The sequence below is a fragment of the Enhydra lutris genome, unplaced genomic scaffold (genome assembly GCF_002288905.1).
Source record: "Enhydra lutris kenyoni isolate GAN:26980312 unplaced genomic scaffold, ASM228890v2 scaffoldscaffold26, whole genome shotgun sequence".
Classification (NCBI taxonomy): Eukaryota; Metazoa; Chordata; class Mammalia; order Carnivora; family Mustelidae; genus Enhydra; species Enhydra lutris.
This window is the reverse complement of record NW_019154110.1, coordinates 5,738,607-5,762,553: the sequence shown is the minus strand read 5'-3', so window position 1 is coordinate 5,762,553 and position 23,947 is coordinate 5,738,607. Positions and strand designations below refer to the sequence as shown.

Below are 23,947 nucleotides of genomic sequence, written 5' to 3'. Positions count from 1 at the left end.
CCAGAGGAAGAGAAAAATGACTGGTATGGGGAAAATCTCCATCCTAGCATGGAATATTCCATTTTATACAGATTTCTCCTGAAGGTCAAGGACTGAGCTAAAAGGACACAGCCTGCTTGTAAGCGCTGGGAGTCTGGGGGTAAGAAGCGGAAGCATATGGAGCTGGGTTGGCTCAGCAGCAAGAGTAGGGAATCCTACAGAACACTGGAGCCAGGGGCCTCCTGCTTGTTCTTTTCAATGTAATACAGTCATTTCCTATAAGCTGCCAGGAGCATTCTGGCTCAGACACAGATGTAGAAACATCTAGATGGTTGTACATTTTCCACACCTCTGAGCCATTCTGTGTATAGCTGTCAATTAAGATCAAATTATTCATCTTTGAAAACCTGGTGCTAGTATTCTGCTCATACCACACTGTAGAACAGCCCACAAAAAATGTGAAATCAGGAAGAAAAGTGAAAACTAAGATATCCAGGTGGAACTGGGGACACCAATAGACATTTCATCCTCAGCAAGACTACCACAAAGCCTCTAGGGCTTTCCCCTGGGTCCTATCACTTTTCCAGCATGTTCCACAATTACAGAGGTGTCTGTTACTGTTATTAATGTACATGTTTATGTCTATAAATGATGTCTGTCTAGCTAAATCCGGAGCAAATTCCATACTCTCAATCTAGAATTCCAGATTTAACTCCATAAATCCTATGATGTGAAACTCCTAACCTAGCACTCAAGCACTGAATAAACTTGGATGAATTCTTAGGCTTAGCCTGGGAGAGTTGTAGTAACCATACCAGTAGAGAAGTCCAAAAAACAAACACAAGCAAATGAGCAACTCACCTATTAATTAAAGCAACACTGACTTTCCAAACTGCTATTAACTTTTTTTGTTTGGTCGTGATCATTATAGAGTCAAAAACCGATGCTAATCTTTTTCATCTTTGAGATTTAACCACACTAGGGAATATTAAATATTTAGCATTTTGATTTTTTTTTTCCTGGTGGTGGTGCTCACCTTGAAGCCTCTGCTGGACAATTTATTAGTTCCTTTTTTTTTTTTTTTTTTTTTTAAATCCTAGTCATGTTTGGTTATTGCTTTCAGTAAATATTGCTTCTTTTTAGTTATAGGAAGGGGACACTTAGATTTCCTCTCACCAAGATGTAAGTTCTGAAATAAGATCCTGCAAGAATCCTTCCCAATTTAAGAGGTTGATTATTTCTTTGTTTAAGATGTTTGCCTGTAACTTTGGAGATCTGTGTAGGTGCATAGCAGGAATCCATTTGAATTAGTCCTACTTAGGAGACTATGTATTCTCCAAAACCAGTTCATGGTCGTGAACTGGACACAATCATGACATGAAGGGAAATACACCTACAATGTCCATATGAGTAATGAAAAGTTAATTACAGAAGAAGGCCACCTTTCTGTGCTATATTCTGGCAGAGGAAGGGGAAAGTTCACCTCCCAGTGATGTTAAGTTTACCTACAATGATGTGGTGAAAAGTCTTGTTTTGTATTTTGAAGATTTTATTTACTCCCAACATGGGAGGAAATTTATCTATAATTTATCCACACCCAACACGGGACTTGCATTCACGACCCTGAGATCAAGAGTTGCACACTCCACAGACTGATACAGACAGGCCCCCCTGGTGAAAAGTTTTTTTATTAATATAGGAAAATATAGGAAAGAAAAAAGGCAACACACAAAATTTTATATTGTGATCTACTCCGCCATTCTAATTATTTACATATTCATGTAGAAAATAAATACATGTTTATTCTCCTTGAACAAAAGAATATAATAATTATTACTCCCCATTTCTCTACTTAATGCACCTGTCAGCATAAGAAGGTGGTATAGAAAAGAACACACCCTTAAAGATGTATAACTAAATAAAAATACCAGACTGTTAATACAACTTGTTGCTGAGATGTAAGAAAATGGAACAAGGAAGGCTAAAATAATTTATTTTAATTACATGTCAAGATACTAAATGCTGGTTCAAAAATTTCAAAAAGAAATAATACCTACATAGCAAAAATCTACATAGCAAAAAAGTCAATCAGCCTTACTAGTTAACTGCATAACAGCAATGCTTTCTAAATAACTCAAGAATGAGATTTAGGAGAATGGGTTTTTAGTGGTTGGGTCAGCTTTGTTTTGGAAATGAGTCTTTTCCAGAATTTCCACTTATTATTTTGATTATACACATATTTAAGGCCATTTTAATGGCTCTTTGCCAATCCCTTATTTTTTTTTTTTATGAGATTTTGATCTCTCAGCTTTGCAGTTAGCTGGGATTACTTACTGTATACAAAAACAGTATCTAACACGTATCTCACCCTTAGTGTCTGACACTGTGTCAGATAAATTCACTTCATTCTCAAAACTGTGAAGTAGGTATTATTATTATCTCCATTTTATAGATGAGAAGACTAAGGCATAGGGAGGCTAAATAATTCGCCCACAGACACAGCGCTAGTCAAATTTTTAAAAGACTAGAAGGAAATACACCAAGGTATTGATGGTGGTTTCTCAGGGGATAGGTTTATAAAGGATTGTTAAGAGAGATGACATAACGAGATAAAATCTTGAGCTAAGACAGAGACAGCTGAGCTGGAACAGAGAGGACAGATTCCAGATCAGTTTGAGAAAATATGGGCAGAATTGATGGATTGAGGGAGAGGTGGAGGAGTCTAAGAATGCCTCCACCTTGGGGCACCTGGGTGGCTCAGTGGGTTAAGCCTCTGCCTTCAGCTCAGGTCATGATCTCAGGGTCCTGGGACTGAGCCCCGCATCAGGCTCTCTGCTCAGCAGGGAGCCTGCATCCCCCTGCCTCTCTGCCTACTTGTGATGTCTCTCTCTCTGTCAAATAAATTTTAAAAATGTTTAAAAAAAAAAAAAGAATGCCTCCACCTCTGGTTGGGTAGTTGGGTGGACATATTTACTAGGATAGGGAATATAGACGGTAAGGGCAACTTTGGGAGAGAAGATGATGTATTCAGTTTTGGAGTGCTGAGCTTTATTCTAAGTATCTGAATATGCACATTTTAAGCTCAAGAGAGACGTCAGGTAGGTCTGGACTTAGCTGGTTGTTAAACCCAAAAAAGAAGTTGCCATAACCCAGGGTTAGTGTGGAAGAAGAAAAAGGCTGTGGGTCAAGGACAGAACTCTGAAGAATCTTCCACTATATGGGATATGCAGGGGATAAGATGGCCATTCAGATTTGACATTAAAATAACAAAGCTATGAGATGCCAGATACAGATTCGCTTTTCAAGCTTGGTTTCATTTATGAGATAGCATGGAAGTAGGGCAGGATAGTCAGACAAGTTTGGGTTCAAATCTAGCACTTTGCCTCTAAGTAGCTCCGTGCCTGTTGTCAAGTTACTAAGTGTAAAATGTGAATGATTAATATGCTACTCATACTGTTGTGGGTTTTAAATTAGTTAATCCATAAAAGCACTTACATGGAACAGTGTCTAGCATGTAGCATGGATGAAAAAATGTTAGATATTATCACTATTGAGGACAAATAGTAAAACTGTTTTTCATTACATTGTTTTACTTTGGTTGAGAAAATGGTCAGGAAGTTTGTTGGAGAGCAGGAATAACTACAGTGGAATTAAACAACTGTCTAAAAAATCCACCAAAGAATTTCAGGCAGTCAAGAACTGGTATTTTCTATGAATTTGTAGGGTATAGTATAAGTAAACAGAGGTACTAGCAGTTGGTTAAAACAATGAAAAGGGACTGATAGAAATGCTGATATACGAGTCACAAGACTGCGTTAAAATTGTTTTATTCTAAATACTCAACCACTAGCCCCTGTGCCTGGCACACAGTAAGCTGTCAATAAATTTGTTGCCTGAAAATAAAAGAGAGGGGTTGATTTCTTTAACCTGCTACTAAACATTTCACTATTTGAATAATTAACACGCAAAGAAAAGTAGACATGCCTGACGTGCTGTGAATTGAGAACTCCCAGAAGAGTCTGACTCATGCAACTCCTCTCCCAGCAGTATCTGCCACATACTTGAAATTCCCAGCCTTAGATGTCCTCCAGTGGAACACGGATAAGAGTCCACAGAAGGGCCCCTTAAAATGCAAGTATGTCATCCGTGATCGGGAAGCAACGTGGCTTTGGCCGACAGGCACTTTCATTAGCCCCGTGTGAATACTTAGCTGCCTGCTAGAGACCTCGGTCTGAGCGGACACGACCCGGTCTGCCTCGGGAGAGGCCGGGGTAGGGCCGAGCCTTGTGGGGCCGCCCGGATGCAGGAGCAGCCAGCACAAGGCAGCGCAGGGAGGTCCCCTGGCTGGGTGGGCCGCCCGCACGCCCGGTCACCTCGACCCTTGCAAACACTGGCCGGCCAGGTCAACATGACCGCCGTCCGCACGGCTGGGGCACCGCGGTCGGTGTTCATTCTCATCTCATTTTTTGCATCAAGCACGTGAGGGCTGGGGAGGTGGCCAAATCGGGGTAAAATCTGAAATGTCTTTTTTGTTCTTTTTGGTCCAGCAAGTTTAAATTCCACGCCATCTTTGAGCGGTAGGCTAATAGGTATTATACGATTCCCCGTTTGCCTTTTCGAAGGCATCTGAACTTAGAAATACAGACCACGCTACCATTCCGGGGGCCGCGGAGGGGAGGAACAAAACCGAGCTAGAAGCACAGCTCGGCCTCAGCGTTCCGGCCTCGGGTGGGCTGGGGATGCACCCCGGATTCCGCCGTCGCCTCCGCACTCTTCCTTGCCCAAGCCTGTCCAGTCCTCGCAGAAACGCCCGCGCGCACCCGGCGGGGGGCGGGGCACCGAGCCCAGGCCGTCACGTCCCGAGCGTCGGGGGGCGGGGCTTCGGGCGATGGCGTCACGAGACCCCGCCCGCGCCGCCCTGCTATCTCCCGTGCCGCCCGCCATTTTGTCTCCAGTGTCTGGTTTGCGATCGGCGGAGTTGGAGGAAGCGTCTTGGTCCGTAGGCTTGAGGCAGGGAACGGGGTCTATTGTCTGTGTTTGACTCCGTAGTTTGGTCAGAGGCTTTCCGGAGCTTTCCTGGGGGAGTCGGCAGAGGCTCCCGCTTCCGCCCCCGCCCCTCCCCTCAGTCCCCCGGTCCGGGAGGGACCGAGCCCGCGTCACGCCCCTCAGCGCTCGCCGATCCCTTCTCTGTCGTTGCGTCCGCATCGCACCCCCGGAATCAGACGGTGCCCCATAGATGGCCAGCTTTCCCCCGAGGGTCAACGAGAAAGAGATCGGTGAGGAATGGGCCGGTGGGTGAGGAGTCTGGTGAGCGTCCCGGGGCTGCGGAGAGGCGGGGAGTCCCCGGAAGAGGAAGAGTCTAAGCGAAGAAGGGGTGAGCCGGGGCCAAGCCCTGGAGCATAGAGGAAGGAAGCGGCCCCGCTGGTGGGTGTCGCCGAGGGGTAAATGGGGTCGTCATTGATGCAGCGTCTAATGTGCGCGAGGCTAGGAGGGAGGCAGTGGGCGGATCTTCGGGTTCAGGGGAATCTGGGCGCCCAGGGCGCTCCTGACTGTAGTCGGGGACGGACACCCACCCGCGGGGGACCCCAGTTTCCTTTAAGGAGGAACGCGCATGGTCATTCTCCTGGGGTTCTCTGGGCGTCGAGTGGATAGGCCAGTGCTGGGCAGGTCTGGGGACGCGAAAAGTAAACTTGGGTGTTCTGAGTGTAATGAAAGGGGAGGGGTCCTCAGGTAGGTATATCAGCTATTCCTAAAGGAGAAATACGACCGAAGAAGTGCCAGCGGCCTAGAAGAAGCAGCATTTTTTTTTTTTAAGCAGCATTTTTAAAAAACGTTGTGGCGTTAAGGAAGGCAGCGGCTTAGGGGAGGAGACTCAACTATCTTTTCTACCCAGAGGAGCGGGGAGGAGCAGAATGGTTGGGTGGAATGACAGGAGTAAAGCTGTTGTATGAAAGAGCGCGCTCTGAAAAGGCGGTCTAAAAACTGGTCTAGAGGCTAGCCCCTGCCACACCGAAGTCAGGGCAATAGATCCTGGAGGCTGTGCGTCAAGTCGTTGAGAGCACCTCGCATTTAAATTCGCCCTTAACGGGAAAATAACTGGAAAAATTTTGGGGGGAGTTGGTGCTGTGCATTGATGGATAGGCTTAGTAAACATTGAGTTTACCAAGTCATGTGATACATCTTAAATTATAGTTTTCATTAAAACAAAAAATAGACTTTGCACCCCGCCCCCCCAAAAAACCAGCGCCAAACTTATTGTGTTAATTAAATGAAAATTGGAAGTGGTTACTGAGCAAAGACCCTTTGCATTTCCTTTAAATATATGGAGGAGGTACTTCTAGACTGAGGGAGAAGCTGAAGTAACCAGTAGGCCCTCTATCCTGTATGTGAGTTCAGTTTTTACATCTAGAGACAGCTATCTTAGAATTCTGGACTTTTGTTCTCTTAAGGATAAGGTTAAATGGCCGGTTAGGAGGGGACTTTAACCCTGTTTCTAATAACTGTTTTACATACACAGGGAAGGGGTGCCTGGGTGGTTCAGTGGGTTAAAGCCTCTGCCTTTGGCTCAGGCCATGGTCTCAGTTTCCTGGGATCAGCCCGGGCAGAGCCCCGCATCCGGCTCTGCTCAGCAGGGAGCCTGCTTCCTCTTTGCCTGCCTGCCTCTCTGCCTACTTGTGATCTCTGTCAAATTTATTTATTTATTTATTTATTTAAAGATTTAAATAAAACTTTAAAAAAATAAATACACAGGGAAAACAAAATTCATGCCTACTTTTTATTTTAACTGTATTTTAAGACTAGTAAGTAGGTGCTGAAGTCGAACATGGAACCCAGAAGTTCTTTAGTCCAGTGGAGTACAGTGGGCTTTTTTCCTCCTCTGCTACACGATAGTATCACAGATAAGTGATCTGCCTTTCATTTATCTGTTTTACTTTATCTTGATGAACTATTTTGAAAACTTTCCAGTCCTGCTTCTAATGGCTGAGTAGAGCTTCTGAGCATACCTGCATAAGGTAGAAGAACCAGCCACACTAATAGCCTTTGCAGTTAACATTTTTCATATTTAGTAACATCTCAGTGTTATTTGCTGGCTGTAGTATAAAATTACTAGCCAGGTCCCAAATATCTGAAAGAACCTCTGCCTTTTCTAAGCTTTAGAACCCCCCCCAGCCCATTTTTTGTTTCTTTGTTTCTTTCTTTCTTTGGAAGTACCATTTGGATACAGAGTTAAACAGTAATATCTCTTGTGTAGCTTTGTATCTTTCAGTAAGGACTTAGCTTTTCCCCTTTTTTTCTTGAGTATTAATTATAGCTCTTCGGTTTATCAAGTGCTGAAAGAGGAGAAGCAAGATTCCTAGACTGATTAAAGAAGTCTTGTGAGACAAGGAGTACTGCCTGGAGCTGCTGCCCTCTTTCACAAGGCACCACCACAGATCCTCCCTTTCTGGTTATGAAATTGCGGAGAGGAATGTGAAGAAGGAGCTAAATCTGGGGAGAGGAATGTGAAGAAGGAGCTAAATCTGGTTCACTTGGTTCAGCAGTAACTCAGTGTGTTACTACTGTACAGATAATTATATTTTATGGCTGAGTTCCCATTGCAGGCAGCTTTTCCCTTATACAAGGTCATTAAATCATGTATCTCTTACGATACTCACATTAAACAGCTGCAGGTCATAAAGGTTTAACTTAAAAAAATTTTTTTTTCAAAGCACTTCATTATAACCTTGTGCTACTTGATAATATTGTAGATAATATTGTACCAGTAAGTATCTGAATGAGTGCTTGAATCATTTGATGGCAGGGGGAGGGGAAGAAATCATTTGCTGTGCCTGTTAACAAGCAAGGAAACACCAAGTTAATTGCTAATACTTGTGACAGTATAGCATTTATTTATTTGGTAGGTTTTTTTTTTTTTTAAGATTTTATTTATTTATTTGACAGACGGAGATCACAAGTAGGCAGAGAAGCAGGTAGAGAGAGAGGAGGACGCAGGCTCCCCGATGAACAGAGAGCCTGATGTAGGGCAGGACCCTGAGATCATGACCTGAGCTGAAGGCAGAGGCTTTAACCCACTGACCCACCCAGATACCCCTTACTTGGTAGTTTTAAAATAATGACCCCATTTCTTGAATGTCTATGTATTTAAGAATAAATTAGCTTATTAGTTCATGGTCTTTGTTATTTGAAACAATTTTTGGTTGTTAATTTCCACCTTTATACCAGAGGAGTTTTGTGATTGTGGTCAAGGTAAAAGAAAAATAGAGTGATGCTAAAGTAAAAAAAAGAGTCTTTTGTAGGAAAGTTAATCTTGCTTGCTAAAGGAGTGGTGTGTTCTAGTCTAATTAACCAGATGTTTTTAAAGTTGAATACAAGGGCCAGTCTTCTATTTTGTTGAGATAGAAGTTACAAGAATATACTCATCAAGTTTAGCTAGGGGTTTTCTCTTGAAGATGATGCTTGGGTTTTTTGGTTGAAAAAAAATTTTTTTCCAGTTGAATTTTAAAACTTGTTTCCCTGACTTACAAACTTTCTTTTTCCTTCAAAAGATAGGATTAAACAGAAACCCAAGTTATATTAAAAAAAAAAAAAAAAAGATTTAGGCAGGGGTTGCAAATTCAGGAATCAGGCACATGAACTACCATGGTGAGATTAACCATCTATGTGTGTGGCCTTGGAGGACTATAAGGAACAGCAAGCCCTTTCAAAAAAATCATTTGTAGGGGTGCCTGGGTGGCTCAGTGGGTTAAGTAAGCCTCTGCCTTCAGTTCAGGCCATGATCTCAGGGTCCTGGGATCGAGCCCTGCATTGGGCTCTCTGCTCAGCAGGGAGCTTGCTTTCCCCTCTCTCTCTCTGCCTGCTGCTTTGCCTACTTGTGATCTCTCTGTCAAATAAATAAAAGCTTGGGGCGCCTGGGTGGCTCAGTGGGTTAAGCCGCTGCCTTCAGCTTAGGTCATGATCTCAGGGTCCTGGGATCGAGTCCCGCATCAGGCTCTCTGCTCGGCAGGGAGCCTGCTTCCCTCTCTCTCTCTTTCTCTGCCTGCCTCTCTGCCTACTTGTGATCTCTCTCTGTCAAATAAATAAATAAAATCTTTAAAAAAAAAAAATTTTAAAAATAAATAAATAAAAGCTTAAAAAATGTTTAAAAAATCATTTGTATATTTCAAAAAAAAAAAAAAAGGAAGGAAAGGAAATCATTCTGCAGGCATATGAGGGTCACTGGTTTGTGGATTTTATGTTAAAGTCATATAACTGCTGGTGAAAATAATGTCACCTTATGCTTTATAAATGAAAAGATTTACTTGCTGATGTCATGGCTGTCTTCAGTATATGACTGTCATGTGAGAGCAGGACTAAGCTTCTTCTCTTAGGTCAGAACCGAGACTGAATGGGTCGAGTGGCAAGGAGGAAGATTTATTTTTTTGTTAAGGATTTTATTTATTTGAGAGAGAGCACAAAGAGAAAGGGAGAGCCCAAAGGCAGGGAGGAAGATTTATTTTTTTGTTAAGGATTTTATTTATTTGAGAGAGAGCACAAAAGGAAAGCAGACTCCTCGCTGAGCAGAGAGCCCAACGTGGGGATCCATCCCAGGACCCTGGGGTCATGACTGGAGCCAAAGGTAGATAGACGCTCAACTGACTGAGCTACCCAGGCGCCGTAGGAGGAAGATTTTTGAGTCATCAGAAGGAAAATTTTTGATAATGTCAGTTCCACAAAAACACAGTAAGCTTTATTAGGTATTCATATTTCTGAATATCATAGAAAAAATAGGTCTCAATTTTGTTTTACTTTTTATATTTTTTTTTGGATTTTATTTTTGAGTACTCTACACTCAACATGGGGTTCAGACCTACAACCCCGAGATCAGCAGTCACACGTTCTGCTGACTGAGCTAGCCAGGTGCCCCTGCTTTACTTTTTATCTTTATTTTAATTTTATTTATTTATTTGACAGAGATCACAAGTAGGCAGAGAGGCAGGCAGAGAGAGAGGGGGAAGCAGGCTCCCCGATGAACAGAGAGCCCGATGTAGGGCAGGACCCTGAGATCATAACCTGAGCTGAAGGCAGAGGCTTAACCCACTGAGCCACCCAGGGTCCCCTGTTTTACTTTTTAAACCATAGCTTGTTTGTTAATGTATCAAAAACTTGGACAAGGAAATGTTGAAATCATTTTAAGAATGGGAGCTTAGGGCGCCTGGGTGGCTCAGTGGGTTAAGCCGCTGCCTTCGGCTCAGGTCATGATCTCGGGGTCCTGGGATCGAGTCCCGCATCGGGCTCTCTGCTCAGCAGGGAGCCTGCTTCCCTTCCTCTCTCTCTGCCTGCCTCTCTGCCTACTTGTGATCTCTATCTGTCAAATAAATAAATAAAATCTTAAAAAAAAAAAAAAAAAAAAAAAAAAAAAGAATGGGAGCTTATACATGTGCTTTTATATTCACTCAGTAAATATTTACTGATCACCTGTCATATGCCAGGTGCTCCACTGGCTGTTGACAGAGCACACATTGAGACTTGAAGTGTCACCTGAACGAGTACATGGGGGGCCGGTGTATGTATATATCTGCTCTAGCAATAAAAGCGTAAGTGGTTCTTATTTGAACTGCAGTACATAGGATATATGTAGTTTAGTTGTTGGGAAGTTTAAGCCCAAAACCTAAAAATAGTTAGCCAGAGAACTAATCACTGAATAGAAAGTAGGGAAACTAAAGAGATACTAATTTATACCTGAAAAGGAAGAGTAGCAAAATTTGAAATCAAGACCAGCCCAAGAGAGCAGTGGTGATATAGTGACTGATAAAGATTCTTTACCCAAGTTGAGGAAATTCTGGCCAAGTTTGCGTACACAAATGTATAGTAAGAGCTTGTTGATAACGCTTCTTGTTAAATGCGAACGAAAAGCCTCCGTACTCTGGTAATGTGCCAGTTTTTGTTATGAAAAATATAGGTACCTTTTTTTTCTTTCAAGATTTTATTTATTTATTTGAGATTCGAGCACGTGAGCGAGAGAGCACAAGCAGGGGGAGCTGAAGAGGGAGAGGGAAAAGCAGATTTCCCATGGAGCAGGGCACCTGGATGGGCTCTTCCAGGACCCTGGGATCATGACCTGAGCCAGAGGCAGCCGCTTAACTGAATGAGCCACCCAGGTGCCCCTAAATTTAAGTAGTCTTAATTAAATTAAAAACATATCAGATTGTTTATTCTCTGTCCTTAAAAAACAAAAGAATTACTTCCATTTTTGGTCAGTTTATGGCCCACTATTAAGATGTTTGAGGATCACAAATGTAATACATTTTAAAGCAGCAATTGGGAGATTGTACTAAATAACCATTAAGTCCTTTCTAGTTCTAGGAGTTTTATGATTTTATGATTTTTTGGGCCTGAAAAAATATTCATGTTGGGGCGCCTGGCTGGCTCAGTTAGTGGAGCATGTGACTCTTGGTCTTGGGGTTGTGACTTCAGGCCCCTCATTGGGTTTGGAGGTAACTTTAAAAAGTCTTTAAAAAAAAAAAAGAATATCATGTTTAAATAGACCACTTAATATTGCTTTCCTTTGAATAATGATATAGTATTTTATAGTGGTTTGTGGTTTTTGAAAATTACAAACTTATTGGAAGATACTTTCCTTACAAAGTGAGCTTGGCCTGTTGCATTTTAAATGTCAGTATTTTGATGAAAACATAAGGCAGTGCAAAAGTCAGGAGTTGAGTAATTGCTAACCCTGATATTACAGTACCTTAACCAGGGCTTTTTTTTTTTTTTTTTTTTTTTTTTTAAGATTTTATTTATTTATTTGACAGACAGAGATTACAAGCTGGCAGAGAGGCAGGCAGAGAGAGAGAGAGGAGGAAGCAGGCTCCCTGCTGAGCAGAGAGTCCGATGCAGGGCTCGATCCCAGGACTCTGGAATCCTGACCTGAGAAGAAGGCAGAGGCTTTAACCCACTGAGCCACCCAGGTGCCCCTTAAGCAGGTTTTTTAATTGAAGCTTTCTAAACAAGGTCTTGGGTGGGGAGATGTTGGAAAACCACTTTATCACAACTTGAAGATAGTTACTATCATTAAGGGTAGAAATCAGAACTCCTTAGACCTTGTCTGCATCGAAACTCAATGAAGTTGAGAGTCCCAAATTCATATTGAGGAAGTCTCAGATTCATTATTGGTTATATGTGCCGTCCTCTGTATCTTTTCTTCTTTTAGTGAGATCACGTACTATAGGTGAACTTCTAGCTCCAGCAGCTCCCTTTGACAAGAAATGTGGTCGTGAAAATTGGACTGTTGCTTTTGCTCCAGATGGTTCGTACTTTGCTTGGTCACAAGGACATCGTACAGTAAAGCTTGTTCCCTGGTCCCAGTGCCTTAAGAACTTGTAAGACTTCTAATTTGTATATTGTATGTCTTTGTAGAATTTACTGTTATCTGTGTGGAGTAATAGAAAGATTGTGATATTTAAGTTTTTCTTTGTAGTCTAGGGTATTGTAAATGTATCTTAATCATAAGCTGAATATATTTATTGGAAAGTTTGTGGGAAGAATTGTTTGGCCTTTTACGTTATGGACTACTTTCTCACATGCTTTTGTGTCTTTGTATTAAAAAGCAGATTACTGGTTCCTTGGTAGTGTCTATATTGCCTTATGCAAGGGAAGATGACCTTTTGTTATGTAACGCTTTTTGAATTTCACAACATTTTATTAGATAACAGCAGTATGGTGATCATGTAATTAATTATTTTTATGTACTTAAAATTCCTCTGCTTGGATTTGTTTATTTATTGAAAGTTTTAAAAAAATATATATTAAATTTAATCTCACCCTTTTTGTGTCTAGTTGACCTTTATATAAATATCTTAATTAGGTTTTTTGTTTTGTTTTTTGCTTGTTACACTTACTTTAGGTTAGCTAAAGGAGTCCTAATTGATTATAGTGGTTTTGAGGAAAATTTTGACACAAAGAAATTATACTGCTTAATGTTAAACTTAATCTCTCAGCAACTGAAAATGTCTTTTGGTTTGAATTTATTTGGTCATAGCCTCATAGCTAATTGCAGATATCTCCTTCCCATCCATAGAATTCTGTTGTTACTCAGTATCATTATGGTAATAATTGAGGTTATTTTAACAAACATTTATCATTTAGTATCCGCAGGAGTCCAGAGTTCATAATAACTAGATGTCAATCTGACCTTTTTTCCCCTCAGTCTCTTGCATGGCACCAAGAATATCACCAATACAAGCGGTTTGAGACTGTCAAGACAAAATAGCGATGGTGGTCAGAAAAATAAACCTCGCGAACATATTATAGACTGTGGTGACATAGTCTGGAGTCTTGCTTTTGGATCTTCGGTTCCAGAAAAACAGAGTCGCTGTGTCAATATAGAATGGCATCGATTCAGATTCGGACAGGATCAGCTGCTCCTTGCCACAGGATTAAACAATGGGCGTATCAAAATATGGGATGTATATACAGGTACGGGGCCATAGTTTGAAAAGCAAACCTGATTATTTTGTGATGCAGGGCATCTCTCATAGGCATTAGAAGATAAGATTTGAGATTAACTTGCTGAAAAGCAAGAATTGATGCTATGAATGTGTCTTTATGATTGGCCTCCATAGCATCTTCTGCTCATGGTTTTATTTTATGAATAGAGTTCTCACTGCTTGGTCACTCTTCAGAGAATATTACAGCAAGAAGGACATGTGTAAGGAATAAACATTAATTTTAATTTTTAATCCTTAATTTAATTTATAAATTAATAATTTAGTTTATGACTCAAATGGCAGGGTGTTTTCGTACATACTTTTTCAGTTGATAGCTTGGAGGCTTTTAATGCAAATCTGGTTTTAAAATTATTGTCTAACCTTTGGAAGTTTTAGTGACATTGTATTTAAAGTTTAACCAGATAGGTTCAGAAGGTAAATTCTTTGGGCAATTAAAAGTGAACTTGATATTCACGGACTAAAACAGTTCTGGCTGATGGTATGTACTCAAAAATTTGAAGACATTTTTTTAAATGAGTGGGAAAACTAGGTAGAGTAGAACACAACAGGTGATGCTACTAAGGAATGAGGACAGTGAGTCAGTAAATTTGATTGGATTCTTGAAAAAATTGAAAGAACCCACATAGATTTTCATAGAAAACAAAACTCTCAATATTAGATGCATAAAGCATATTTTTTCACTGATTATTCTTGGAAAATTTAGGTGGTGAGATAACACGAATCTTTTGGAGAGTTGGACAGTCTTAGTAATCCAAGGCCAAGGAAAAGAAAAGGGAAAATTTGGTTTTATATTAAAATCATACTATACAAAGATTTAAAAATGATAATGTGGGTTTTCCTGATGGGAAATTAACTTGTTTGCATTTCAGGAATTCTCTCTAAGCTGATCTAATAAATTTAGGTTTTGTTATCCTGGAAATAATCCATTTTACAACTGTGTAAATAGAGAATCTTTAAAGGTGATAGTAAAAGCACTATTAAGTCACTTTATGCTTGGGAGACTAAGGAGGTGACAAGTATTTCTACATATCTATATAATTTTTTATGGTGAAGAACCCTATTTTAAAGAGAAGCTGATAAAAATTAACAACACTGTCTTTTTTCCCTCTTCCATTGGATTTAGGAAAACTCCTCCTTAACTTGGTAGATCATACTGAAGTGGTCAGAGATTTAACTTTTGCTCCAGATGGGAGCTTGATCCTAGTATCAGCTTCAAGAGACAAAACTCTGAGAGTGTGGGACCTGAAAGATGATGGTATGTCTTTTTTACAAGCTGTGAAACAGAATGAGTTTCTTAACATCATTAATGAGAGATGCCAAGAAGTGTCGATCATCTGGGGTGTTTGACTTTAAAAGTGGCCTATGATCAAAGTTTCCTCTTCTCTTTTAATTGTTTGGTCCCTTCCCTTGTGCAGATCAAATGCAACCATAAATGTGACCCAGAACAGGAACCAGCAGTTACTCTAAACAATCTTGTATTACTCAGAAACTAACCACACAGATCTGTATCAGCTATATGAGGACAAAATCTGGGTCAGTTTTAGGGTTTTATAAATGAACTGGTCTGTGTTTATTTCCTTCATCTTAGGGAAGGTTGTTAACTTCATTTGCTTAGCAAAAATTTAAGTAGGTCTCGAAGTTATATATAATTTAGTAATCTAATAAAATTTAGATTAAGACATTTATATACCAGGATTTATAACTAACAACTTATAAGCATAATAATAAGTTGGCTAGGTTAAGTAAGAAATTAGATAGACTTGCTATCCAAGATAACGAAAGGTATGTTAGGGACACCTGGGTGGCTCAGTTAGGCGGCTGCCTTCGGTTCAGGTCATGATCCCAGTGTCCTGGGATCAAGTCCCATATTGGGTTCCCTGCTCATCAGGAAGCCTGTTTCTCCCTCCACCCACTGCTCCCCCTGCTTGTGCACACTCTCTCTCTCTCTGACAAATAAAAATCTGTAAATAAAAAGATAAATAAAAGGTATGTTAGTTAGTGTTAAGTACTCCGGTTTTATCTGAAACTTTGTTAATTGCAGTGCTTAGAAAGTTTGGAGAGTCCACCTCATTTAAGAGGACCAGAGATGAGCATCTCTTTCTGCTTCTTAGCCGCTAATGAGAAAGTTTACAGTTTTAGCTAACATCTTATATTTAAGATCTGATAGTGCTCTGAGAGCCTCAGGCTCAAGGTTAAGGGCTTGCTTAGAAGTATTGCTGACTTAAACTGAAGATAGTAGGAAACTAAAGTCTGGGGTTTGGAGACTTGTTCCAGCTGATGGGCTGTAACCATTGCCTGACGAAATAACATGCTTGTCTTACTGAACCATGGCGGACCTCCTTTGCATCTTAGTGTTCTCTGAATTTTCGGCTGTTGAGGGGTGGAGAGATCCCAACAGTTACAACAGTTTGGTGGTTAAACTTTTATTTTCTTTTGTATATCAAATGCTGCTTGCTTTCTCAACACATTTTTTTTTTTTTTTTTTTTTAGATTTTTATTTATTTATTTGACAGAGAGATCACAAGCAGGCAGAGAGGCAGGCAGAGAGAGAGGAGGAAGCAGGCTCCCCTAGAGAGCAGAGAGCCCGATCCGGGGCTCGATCCCAGGACTCTGAGATCATGACCTGAGCCGAAGGCAGCGGCTTAACCCACTGAGCCACCCAGGCACCCAACACATTTTTTTTTTTTAAGATTTTATTTATTTATTTGACAGAGATCACAAGTAGGCAGAGAGGCAGGCAGAGAGAGAGAGAGGAGGAAGCAGGCTCCTTGCTGAGCAGAGAGCCCAGTGTGGGACTTGATCCCAGGACTCTGGGATCAGGACCTGAGCCGAAGGCAGAGGCTTTAACCCGCTGAGCCACCCAGGCGCCCCTCAACACATTTTCAGTTGTGTGCATTTAAGAATATAGACTCAGGGGCGCCTGGGTGGCTCAGTTGGTTAAGCATCTGACTCTTGATTTCAACTCAGGTCATGATCCTCGGGGTTGTGAGATTGAGCCATCCATTGGGCTCCATGCTGGGGCATGGAGCCTGCTTGGGATTCTCTCTCCCTCTCTCCCCTTCCCACCCCTCAAAAAAAAAAATTAAAATTCAGTAAAATACAAACTCAAGAGAGTTGGGACTTTGTCTTATTTATGGCTCTCTCCTCAGTGCCTGACATAGTAGGCATTCAGTAAGTATTTGTAAAATTAAGAATTAAAATATCTGTAGACATAATTGTGTGCTTTAGATATAATGCACAGGGGCTTTGGAATGAAATGTAGGTTATCAGAAAGGAAGGATGAAAGGCTTTTGAAGTTGTTCCTCAGGTCTCAGCTTTGAAGTGTTCCAGTTCCTTCATTTGTAGAATAAGTGTATTAGACTAAAAGAATTCTATCTTCTATAAGGTGAAGGGTCAGCAGACTTTTCCCTAAAGGGCCAGGTGGTAACTATTTTAGGCTTGTGGACCGTGCTGTCTCTGCCTTAGTTACCTCTGCCACTGTAGCACAGCATAAACAGATGGGCATAGTTGTGTTCCAGTAGAACTTTACAAAGTAAGCAGTTGGTTTATATCCAACCCTAGTTACAGATAAGTCATGGCTGCTGTAGAATTTTGTGATCTGTGATTCTGCCATTTTTGAAATGCTGCTCATTTGAAGTGAACTCTAAGGTTAATACAGGTATTTCTTTTTGTTCAGGAAACATGATGAAAGTATTGAGGGGCCATCAGAACTGGGTGTATAGCTGTGCATTCTCTCCTGATTCTTCTATGCTGTGTTCAGTGGGAGCCAGTAAAGCAGTATGTATCAAAGTTCTTGTACATTCATTGTGAACTGGATTGTAATGATGTGTGCATAATCATTTTAAATCTAAGTAATCTGTTAAGTCTGTGCTCGGTGTCATGAATATCTTAAGTATTTTATTTCATGATGGAGAATTTGCATGAGGGAAATTAAATATAGTTATTGATTTTGGAGTGAGAAATTGGATTGCTTTTAGTCAGCGATAATATTCATAAAGTAAGGGGTATGTCAAATTTACTTTTTCGAAGATCTAGGAAAGTTTATGTGCTATAGTAAAGTTTATGTGCATAGAAGAGATCTAGTCCAAATGTTAAGACATTCCCGCTAATTCTTCTCTGTTGTTCTATTTTTTTTGTCCAGTTTGCTGTTTAAAAAGTTTTGATTCCCAGCTGGTCCTGGACATTTAACTGAAAAAAAGTAACTTAAAAATCTAATAATAAAAATAGCATTCATGTATATGTAGAGTGAATTATAGATGAAATTGACAAGGTCTGTCTGGCATAGCATACCTGTGGACAGATTAAGTATAAAGTGACTCTTGAGAGGGTTATGCTTTTTAATGAACTCTTTTAGTTGTCTGCCAGCTCTTAGTGTAGTTCAAGAGATCTTACTAGCTTCAGATGGTTATGAAAAATGGTGGAGTCCAAATCTGTGGGGTATTCAGAATACACTCTGAATTACTGGGGGTGGGAGGCTGGTTTTAAATGCATTTTATTTAGCCAAGAAGTATGTTAAAATAATAGTTGGAAATGTTAGAAGTTTAGGAAAAAAGTATTCAGTTCTTTAAAAAATCATAAGAACAAAGCTGGATATTGACATTGCTATTTTAGGCTGTGTGTTTTCCATATGCTTCTTGCTTTCCCTGTCACAGGTGGTGGCAGCAATATTGGTGTGATTGAGGTTATGCTGGCACCACTCGCACACAGGCGCACAATGGTGTTAGCTGGGCAGAAAGAGTGGCATCTCTGGCTACCGGGCTGGGGGCGACCTTTACCATAGGATGAAGTAACCTTGCATTCGGCTGCAAGGTGTACTGTACGTACACAGGTGCTGGTCGATGTCCACTTTCTGCTTTTCTTTCTTTCTTTTTTTCTTTTTTAAAGTGATTTCCCCCGCAGTGAAACCCAGTGACTCCAAGTAAATTGATCTTCCAGTCTCGTGGAATTGGGAGTCTGACATGTGAAACCAATTTAATGTAATGTAATTGGCTTTCAAATGGTTTCTCTGTGCTATTTTTTGGAATTCTTTGAGATGTTAGAGATACAGTAAGACTTTGATCCAACTTAAAATTTGTATTTATTTTTCTTTGGATCAACTTGTAATTTGTATTTATTTTTCTTTGGAAGTAAAATATTGTGTCTGTGCAGAAAAAAGTAGCAAAAAGGATTGCTTTATTCCAAGAGGAGAGATTGTCTTATTAGGATTGTTGTAAACCTCCAAGCTTGTATTTAATACAACTAGACTGAAGTAAACATTTAAATCCTATTCAGAACTATTCTGCACAGTCTGAGTATTGATCTTATAGAATCGAAAACTATGTGTAAACTTGTACTAAAGTAATTTAAATGTTTTATACTTAAAATGACTAATGATTGTGGTCTGTTTGGGAAATAAGATTGGCAAATTTGATTCACAGACATGTTGTTAATTGTAATATTTTCATAAGTTAGTCTTTTCATTTTGTAATGTGGTTTAACATCCTTGTTGTTTGCCAAAGAAATTTCATTTGGCTGTGAAAATTCTCTTTGCTTGCAGTATCTGTTTCTCTTCCTAGGCTCACGTTGGTGACCCAAGCCTATTGTAAACAAGTGATTATCTCAAAGGGAGATGCCAATGGAGTAACAATTTGTTAACATTACATTTTCTGTCTGTATATTTTTTAAAAATTTGGTAGTTTCTGGAAAAAAAAAGGGGGTTTGTAGTACTTAACGCTATTTATTTCTGTATATATTTTAGTTAATTAGTTTTTGGAATAAATGGATTTCAGTATAACTTTGTGGTTAAAAATTGCATTGCCTTTTTTATGTTTAGGCTTATTTTTAAATTAACATTTAACAGAAACATTTGAAATAGAATTTGCATGTCTACTTTAATTAACTTAAAGACTGATTTTTAATCTGACTATGACACTGAGCATACATATTCTTTTAATTCATAATTTATAATGTTTAATATAATGTTAATTAAATTTAGTTATTTTAGATTAAGTTGTGCCATTTTGTCCTCTGTGTGTCTGAATGAAGCTATAACATTTGCCTTTTTATTGCAGGTTTTCCTTTGGAATATGGATAAATATACCATGATACGGAAACTAGAAGGACACCACCATGATGTTGTAGCTTGTGACTTTTCTCCTGATGGAGCATTACTGGCTACTGCATCTTATGATACTCGAGTATATATCTGGGATCCACATACTGGACACATTGTGATGGAATTTGGGTGGGTACAGCATGAATTAATTGTTGTCTGTGGTTCATCTCTGGCTGTTAGTATAACTTTTAAGAAACTACATGAATGATTGGAATCACATGTGAGACTTAAAATTGTAGTCTGTCATAGTTTTAAATTTCAGTATTATTTAAGTCCTTGAATAATAAGAGCTTTAGATAAAAACTCTAAAAACAAATTTGGCTCTCTTGATACAGATCATGTTATTGTCATTAGACAGTATATGACTCTGTAGAAGTGATAATTATATTTAGAGTTTCATGTCAAGGTTTTTGAAAAACAGTTGAAACTGACGTTGGAGTTAATCTTAGTGTCTTAAACCACATTGTGAAAAGAAGATTAGTAATTCTTTTAAGGTTCCTTTCATTTAATTTGAATCAGCTCTGCTCAGTCTCCTCAGCTGTGGTCATTAAGGCCTCTTCAAACATTATTCAGAGACAGATATATTTTGTACAGGGGTAGTTTTGCTTCTTGAAGTGACTCGTTTTCACTGAAAACATGTATTTGACCTCAGGCACCTGTTTCCCCCACCTACTCCAATATTTGCTGGAGGAGCAAATGACCGATGGGTACGATCTGTGTCTTTTAGTCATGACGGACTGCATGTTGCAAGCCTTGCTGATGATAAGTAAGTGTGTGAATTATAGTTTGACCTGTTAATGTCTTCTAAAGATTTACTTTCATCTTTCTACTTACTGGAAACATTTTCAAGGCTTAAAAAAAAAGTCTTTCTGCAGTGTGGGTTTTAGTGTCTGTTTATCCAGACAAGACTTTGAGAGATGTGTGTCTTAAAGAATTTTAGCCTGAAGAAGAAGAGTTGTGCAAACTAAAGATAATCCATGCCTTTCCCTGTGTTTCTTGTGTGTTAACTAGTGTAGGCAAACTGGGTCTTTTTTTTCAGTAATATCTTGTAAAGGTTGAAGCAGAATGACATTTTCAAAGTGAAATAAATGGTAAAAGCAGACTCACATGTGTCCACTGCTTTTGAGGCTACAAGATGAAATGTCACATAAGTGAGGTGTACTACTTATTGGTATGAAGCAGAACCTAGGTAGCACCATTTCTTTTGCTCATGCTTTTATTATACAATGTGTATAGTATACAGTATTAATTAATTTGGTCACATTAATTCAGAAAGTGAGTCACTGTTGTCTTTCCAGAACAGAGAAAATGTTGTTTTGTTTGTTTTTTTGTTTTTGTTTTGTTTTTGCCAGCAATCACTGTTTCTGTTTGTTCAGATTTTGAATATCCAGTCTCTGCTGTTTCTAGACACCTTCTACCTATGTGAAAGGTTTTTTTTTTTTTTTTTTTTTTATTGATTTTTTTTTTTTGTGGTGGTGGGGGGGGGGGGGGGGGGGGGGGGGGGGGGGGGCGGGAAGCAGGCTCTGGGATCGTGACCTGAGCCGAAGGCAGAGGCTTAACCCACTGAGCCACCCAGACGCCCCTGAAAAGGTTTTTCAAATGTGTTGGGAAGAGAGTAAAACCCTTTTTGCCTTTTGGAAAAATAAGATTGGCAGATCTTGATTCACAGACGTGTTGTTAATTGCAGTATTTTCATAAATTAGTCTTTTCATTTTGTAATGTTGTTACATAATGTTAACATCCTTGTTTGCCAAAGAAATTTCATTTGGCTGTGCAAATTCTCAGATATTGAGTATAAGGAGAAGGATTCTGCTTGTGACCATTATGGATCTGAACACTGGGAAGGGAAGGCAGCCATGCATTGTAGTCTCTTAAGTGTGAGTTGATCCAAATTACTGATTGGTATAGGCTAGAAAATACTTTATAAAGCAAGTTAGAGTAATTGAGTTAGAGTAATTGCTTGCTGCAGTGAGTGTGTGTATCTATGTGTGCTGTGTATTTTATGACTCAGTGGCATTTTTTGTCTGAAATATTAATGTTGCTTTACCTTAAATATCCTGCTAGATACTCAATGGATAACTTACTTCCTTTCTAGAATGGTGAGGTTCTGGAGAATTGATGAGGATTATCCAGTTCAAGTTGCACCTTTGAGCAATGGTCTTTGCTGTGCCTTTTCTACTGATGGCAGTGTTTTAGCTGCTGGGTAAATTGATTTTTCTATTTTCTTTAAGAGGCAGTTTAATTTAAGGTGGCTTTTATTTTATTTTTTAGATTTCATTTATTTATTTGACAGAGAGGGAGGAAGGGCAGAAGGGACAGGCAGAGGGAGAAACAGGTTCCCTGCACAGCAGGGAGCCGGATAGGGGACTCCATCCCAGGCTCCTGAGATCATGACCCAAGCCAAAGTCCAGTGCTTAACCGACCGGGCCAGCCAGGTGCCCTGAGGTGGCTTTTAGTCAAAGCAGCCAGTTTTTATTATCACTAAGTTTTCCATAAGGGTTTCTTACAATACTGTTATGTTGTCATAAAGAAGATCATTGGTTAGTCTTCCTTAATTAGGTTTTAGTGTGTAGTTTGTGACCGTCATACACAGCCTCGGATGTTAGGTGTTGAGCTGTAGGATGCTGAAATATGTGTACGAAGGTGACTGAGCTTGTGATGTTTTTTGTTGTTTTCTGTTTAGGACACATGATGGAAGTGTCTATTTCTGGGCCACTCCGAGGCAAGTCCCTAGCCTTCAACATTTGTGTCGCATGTCGATCCGGAGAGTGATGCCCACCCAAGAGGTCCAGGAGCTACCGATTCCTTCCAAAGTTTTGGAGTTTCTCTCCTATCGTCTCTAGAGGGCTCTGTCTTCCCTCGTCCTAGGGTCTGACAGAGCACACTTGACACAAACCTCAAGCTTGACTGACTTCAAGTATCTGTTCTTCAAGGTTTAGAAGACTTATTTAATTTGATACATTCTTGTGCATTTTGATCATTTGAGCATATTAAAATATTATTTATAGACTATAGGAGAACTGTTTCCGGACATATCAAATGTAAATTTTTTTTTTTTTTTCCTAAAATTTAACTGTGAAACCATATACATACATGTATATATTTAGATAAAAGCTGCTACGTGTTGAATGGACCCTTCTGCTTTTTTAACTTTTAGTTCCAACATGTATATACTGCTTCAGTAGAGCTGCAATACCTAGCTTCACTATAAAACGGAAGGAATTTTTTTTATTCTGGGCCACTGAGTTAGATGGTAAATACTGGCTAAAGAAAGCTGGTTCCTGATTTTTTAAAATGCAAATTTGGTTGCAGGTGGGAGGAGTCAGGCATCTGATCTGCAGTAAAACCCACAGGGAAAGGATCTTATTTTCTTTAGGAATGGCATCCGAGAGGTAGAATTTGAATGTGACATTATTAAATAAAAACAGAGCCAGGGTATAACTGGGAAAAGGGTGTGTGTGCGTGTGTCCGTGTGTCCGTCCCGCATCATGTGTGTCCCCCCTACCCCCGCCATAACTATATAACCATTGCTGCGGGCCTTAATTTTGGAAAGCAGCTTGCTACTTCAACCCCGTGATATAAAGTATTACCAATTTTAGTCAATTTGAAAATTCCATCTACTGTATTATTGGTAAATATTTTGTTATTTGTACTAAGGGACAATTTTAAAACCATGGTTTTGCTTTTTTTTTTTTATTTTTATTTTTATGTTTTTTTACATGTATCATGTTTCTGCAGGGGGTAATATTGGTGATTTGCCAAAGAGAAGCAATCCAGTGTATCTGCTTTTGCCTTCTGTTATTTATCTTACCTGCAGATATTAAGAATGTATGCATTATGTAAAATGCTTGATTATATATTTTTGCGTTTTTTTAATTAAAGACTTGTAAAAAAAAAAAACAACCCACTGTTGTAAACATTTCTTAAGTATGTTGGAAAGTTCAGTACTTTTGTGTGTCTCCAACCTAAGACTGATGCATATTAAGCAAGAAGGGTAATGAATTGCACGAGTACTAGTGATTAAGAGTTAATGCTTCATGAATGCAGCCACTTTTATGGTGATTGTTCTGGGAGAACTGTTGTAGTAATTAATACTTCAAAAGCACAGAAAATCCCCTCTGCAGTGCTGTGCCAAGGAGCCAGCCTCAGGAATTCCACTGGCCACCCCAGGCACTGAGGTCTCCTATGGTCTACCCAGGTAGCTAGGGGTTCCACTCAAGAAGGGGGCAGCTCCCTTTGGGCCTGGCTGCCATCCTGCTTCCAGGCCAACTCCTGCCTCCAGCCCTCTCCTCCCCCCCCCCCCCCCCCGCCCCCCTTCTCCTCAATGGGTTTAGCCCCTGGTGCTTTGAAGCCTTTTGTTTTTATAAGATGGTTTTTGCAAGGGACC

The 23,947-nt window shown here is 39.9% G+C and overlaps 1 protein-coding gene across 5 annotated transcripts; it reads left to right on the top strand.

Annotated features, from left to right (window-relative positions):
* The first annotated feature begins 4,926 nt into the window (after positions 1-4,926).
* Positions 4,927-23,010, top strand: LOC111151379 (WD repeat and SOCS box containing 1). Of its 5 annotated transcripts, XR_002640856.1 has the most exons (10): positions 4,927-5,255; positions 12,170-12,338; positions 13,166-13,434; positions 14,590-14,721; positions 17,143-17,243; positions 18,119-18,294; positions 19,517-19,689; positions 20,213-20,326; positions 21,656-21,763; positions 22,244-22,467. XR_002640856.1 is itself a non-coding variant. In XM_022509365.1 (9 exons), exons 1-9 carry the CDS (start codon positions 5,216-5,218, stop codon positions 22,401-22,403), a joined length of 1,266 nt encoding a protein of 421 aa, XP_022365073.1. In that variant the 5' UTR covers positions 4,927-5,215; the 3' UTR covers positions 22,404-23,010. The 5 variants fall into 5 exon arrangements, 3 of the variants coding, with proteins under 3 accessions (XP_022365073.1, XP_022365074.1, XP_022365075.1); XR_002640855.1 differs by having other exon boundaries at positions 18,119-19,689; positions 22,244-22,512; XM_022509365.1 differs by lacking the exon at positions 18,119-18,294 and having other exon boundaries at positions 22,244-23,010.
* The last annotated feature ends 937 nt before the right edge of the window (positions 23,011-23,947 follow it).